This window comes from Nestor notabilis, unplaced genomic scaffold (assembly GCF_000696875.1).
Source record: "Nestor notabilis isolate BGI_N333 unplaced genomic scaffold, ASM69687v1 scaffold29822, whole genome shotgun sequence".
Classification (NCBI taxonomy): domain Eukaryota; kingdom Metazoa; phylum Chordata; class Aves; order Psittaciformes; family Psittacidae; genus Nestor; species Nestor notabilis.
In genome coordinates, this window is record NW_009919251.1 from 10,907 (window position 1) to 15,611 (window position 4,705).

Sequence of the window (4,705 nt, forward strand, 5' to 3'; positions counted from 1 at the left end):
CACACAGTTTTAACCTAAATTCAAAAGAAACAGCACCTGCTGGCAAGTAGTGTTCTTTGAGATGTGTATAACTGATTCATGTTAACAAAAAGCAAAAACACAACCAACTCAACTCATGCCTACTGTCCTGAAGTTGAAACCCGGAACACAGAACTATTCTAGTTACAGCTTTAATAACAAGCACACCCACCAGTATCATCAGGAGATTTCTCTTGACCAGGCTCTTCCTATCTTGAGGGAAGAATCCTACCTGATAGGGAATTCCACAACGGTGTCAAGTTTATCCCTCCAGTATCTGCTGTATGAGAAGCGTTTCAAATGCACTACCAAAATCCTGGGCAGAGACCACAAATCAAACTTCTTTGTGGCCTGTTGATGTTTCTTACAGTTAGGGCAGTACCTGTGGGAAGCAGTAACAAACAAGGCAGTGAATGACTACATTAAATGAAAAGCTTCTGGCCTCCCATTAAGAAACGCCTCAACAGCACAGTAGTCTTTTGCAAATAAAAGAATGGTTTAAAGGTCCCACTGCTAACTATTATCTCCTGACTCAGCTCAGAGGCAACAGCTGCAAATACATCTATAGCATGCAAATGGAAATTAATAATAAACTATCACCTACTACAAGTTATTTTCTTACACAGTTAGCAAGCAACATCCAAAGATCTCCTGCACACACAGTAATCACAATTTGGTCACTTAGCATCTGCAGGTCAGGACTGGTTCGAGCTAGAAATAAATAATAGGGGATTAAACCTTAAGGTAGCCACATGTTTGACCCTTTATTACCACAACTGCTTCTTCTGACACTGTCTGGAATCAGATGTATGCTGGGGAATTAAAAACTGCCTGATCTTTGGAAGCTACATGCCCACTGCCAGTTTGGGTTTTTTTAATGAAGGCAGGAAACAAATGTTTTTTATTAACCCATATCTGCAGCCTATCGAGCCAGTGACTTAAGAGAACTGACAGACTTCTCACAAGTGAAGACAAAAGGACAGACCTGGGGAATTAATGGATTCCCATGGCAAATAATGTGGCATTTTACAATAAACCTGGCAGGTAGACAGAAGCTCTTACCATGGGTCATGTTCACCAAGTGTTTCCATTGTAGTGAAGAGCTCTATGCAGTCTCTGAGGGCTACCACAGCTTTCTTCTTCTGCGGCTGTAACATACTTCCATGTTTTTCAAATGCCTAGTGAAAGAGATGCATGTTTTATTCAATCCCACGTAGTCTTTAATCCTTGACATCACAGAAAGGAACATGGTCACCTTCACTGTGCTGCCTAATTTCTGAGTGTGTGTCATCCACTCCCCCAAATCATCTCAAACTGTCAAATACTAGCTCTTGTGGTACAAACAGTCCATAAGAGGAATACAGTGTGTCCTTACTTCAAAGTTGGTGGATTTGGGGTTTGGTTTGGGTGGGTTTTTTTCCTTTTTGCAAAACAGTAGCAACAAGTTATTGTTACAAGCACGATCCACAGAACTCTTGCAGAAAGAACACTGAGCTTTCTATTAGGCTCTACGAACTTGGCTTCAAGTTTCTTTTGAGTTTTGGGGGTTTGGCTGGTGTGGTTTGTTCAGTGCAGTATGAACTAGACTACTCAGCTTTGAAATTAAAACGTCTTCTTTTCAGAACACACTGGAAACAGATCATCAGTTACAGAGCTATACATCTTGACTTTAAGTAAACATATTTCACGCTGGTGACTCCGATTTTTATTAAGGAAGCTACACCTACATGTCATCATTTACTGTCATCTTTTAAGTACCATGCACATTTACATACAGATTATTTATGAATAGAGCATACTACAACCTGTGCCTCCTGTTCATCAAAAAGTAGCCTCCGTGTATCAGAATCCCAGTCAATAGCAAGTGCAGAAAAAGCTACAAGAAAAAGACAACAAAACCCCAAAAGATTTATTGCAAAGGCATAAGGAGAAGGGGAAAAAAATACAGTAAGACAATAATTACCATTTAATTTTAAGATTTTTCCTTCTACAATGGAGTTTATCTCAGAGGTCCCAGAGGAATTCACAAGGCTAAAAGTGAAATGCTGCTTCTTGCAAGGCTGCAGGTCTCTTGCTGACTCGACCTGCATACAACCCTCAGAGTGGCAGGGATCAACTTCTGCCAGCTTGTCCTTGCCTTCCTCTCCGCCATCCTGATGCTCCATCTCTTCAATGTCACCTAGCAAAATTTTAAAACAAGCACAGTATTCAAGAGCTTCAGTGAAAGTTTAGACTGACACCTCACAACACCTCATCTGAACTGCTGTTCACATGAGCCTGTTACAACACAGACTGATTACGCAAAGAAATGAGAAGACACACAGAAAAAGAAATCGGTGCTTGTCAACCACATGTGAAACTGGTTTTTTTTTTTCCTTTAGCAGATGTCAGGTAACATGCTGGACTTTACATCCTAGTATCAGACATGATGGAGGGTGCTCAGTTCACACCCTGATAAACATCCCAAGAGAGAATCAGCAAGACCGCAGTCGGATGTCTTTACAGAAGGGAATGTGTAAATCCCCAGCAAAGCTATTTCCATTTTTTGGGAAAAATGGGCAGATTCTTTTCCCCCCATTTAAAATTTCACATTTAACTTGTTCCAGTTGTTACTCACAGTAGCACAAGTGAATCATTTCAAAGAGGAAAATGAAACATGCATTTGCAATCAGCATTAAAAGCCTCCTTTTAAGCATCTAACCTAGGAATGAGACCTCTTGTTTCTCAGGCCCTGAACAAAAAACAGCATTTCCACTTTATTTCTCTAGAACTTATCTTTGCGACTTAACAGGCCAGTTGTCATCACGCCAAAGGGCATTATTAGGAAAGGAGTTGCCTCTGGGGGGAGGCACCTGAACACCTAATAGGAAAGCAAGGACTTCCCTCATGTTGGTCAAGATGAATGCACACCACACCTTGTTCTCCTGCTGCTGCTTACGCACATCTGATCTCACTTGGAAGGAAAATGGTCTACAGGAATTCTCATCATACCATGCAGTCATCCTGTGCAATAGTGTGGTTTAATCACTGTGAAAGAACAATCTGCCAGGGCTTAAGTCAAATACACACAGTACAACCCAAATGCTCATAAAAAGCTGTAAGTGCTGAAAAGCTTCCAGCCAATGTTGAAAGATCTTTACCTTCAACCACACCATTTGAGCCATTGCAGGTTCCTTTGTCTGTGCAGGGGGTAGAGTATTCTTCTGCCAAAGGGAGGTTCACATAGCGGCTGAATAAAGAGGGAATATGTTTATCACACAATCATACTAAAGCTGTTCATCAGAACAACAGCACCCCTTCTCCATCATCAGCCTGTGCTGCTCAATCCCCCTCAGCAAACCAGAACGCAACCTATACAGCACCGTTTACAGACCAAGAGTCAGAATGAGTCCAAAAAGAATAATTCAGTAAGTTGCTGTCCTCAACTGTTAGTTCCGAATTCTACTGGCAGTAGATGGAAAAGGCAAAAATAAGTTATGGTGACCCCATCCGAGAGCCCTGAAAACGTGGTCTGAGTTCTGCTCTTGGAACACGAAGCAGATAGCTTCTCAGCATTATCCTCCAGCCTGCTTTTACAGAGCCCCAGACACAGGACCTTGAAATGTCCCTGGGGCCTCCAGACACTAACGCAATGCAAATCCTGGTTATATGCAACACAAATCAAGGAAAATTCTTCCTCTTACCAAGGATGCAGTAATCCTGTTACAGTGTAATTGAACAAGCGACCACCAGAACTTTGCATAGGATTCAAAGGTACAGACATGACTTACCTGATCTGCTCCAAAACCACACTGTACAGGTGATCCACAGTGAGCTTATGTTTTGGCACAGATATTAGCAGTGGCTGACCAAAGAGCACAGTCCCTGAAGTATTGCTGGATTGCCTCATTGTCTTCTCCCGAAAGTAAACAGAGAGAGTAACATACTCTGAGCTGTCCTCACTTGGCTTGCAAACTTCATACCTGTTTGAAAGACAGGTATTTCCACAGGTTATTTCCACTGCCAAGAAGCACAGCAGGTAGAACCAATATGAACTCAGTCTACCAAGTCTCTCCACTAGGTCCTCCTGAGGACAAAAAGGGTTACACTCTGTCTTCATGCTACAGAGAAGTTTCCTGAATATTTCCCACAGCTCAGAATGGCATATAACACAAACCTGCTGCCAACTCAACTGCCATCTTCCCTCTCTCTCTATCCCTAATTCACACCACTGTTGCCACTCACCTCTCAAGACACTACCCTGACAACTACATGTTGCTTCAACCACATCCCAGAGTGAGTGAAGAATACTAAATGCGCTTTGAAGTCCCTCAGACAGTGTTTGTTCCATCTGGAGAAAGAAACCCTCTTGACACCTTGGGTCTTGCATTCTCCCATTCTCTCATACAGTTAATGGCCCGAGCCCACATCACTGAGCAACCAACACTTCAGAAAAATGCAAGGACCATGAACACACACACACACACACACACACACACACACACACACAAAAAAAACAAACCATGATTCCGGAAGAAAACAAACAGCTCTGGAGAACAGTAAGGAGACTGAGACAGCCTGTGCTACTGGGCAAAATGGTAAATGGGATATTTGCAGATGTCAGGGTCGAAAGAAACCACGTGGTCCAACACTATCAAAGTGTTCACTTCAGGGCTACTCATCACAAAAGATTCATTTTCAGGAATGC

The 4,705-nt window shown here is 42.3% G+C and overlaps 1 protein-coding gene across 1 annotated transcript in view; it reads right to left on the minus strand.

The window, feature by feature from the left end:
* The window catches only part of USP4 (ubiquitin specific peptidase 4 (proto-oncogene)), a gene marked incomplete at its 5' end in the record, with an annotated part of 24,028 nt that overhangs the window by 2,275 nt on the left and 17,048 nt on the right, over positions 1 to 4,705 (minus strand). The window contains 6 exons of the mRNA XM_010010156.1: positions 251 to 400; positions 1,081 to 1,196; positions 1,824 to 1,894; positions 1,982 to 2,197; positions 3,159 to 3,247; positions 3,789 to 3,980. Coding sequence (XP_010008458.1) covers positions 251 to 400; positions 1,081 to 1,196; positions 1,824 to 1,894; positions 1,982 to 2,197; positions 3,159 to 3,247; positions 3,789 to 3,980 — 834 coding nt within the window. The remainder of the gene's footprint in view (positions 1 to 250; positions 401 to 1,080; positions 1,197 to 1,823; positions 1,895 to 1,981; positions 2,198 to 3,158; positions 3,248 to 3,788; positions 3,981 to 4,705) is intronic.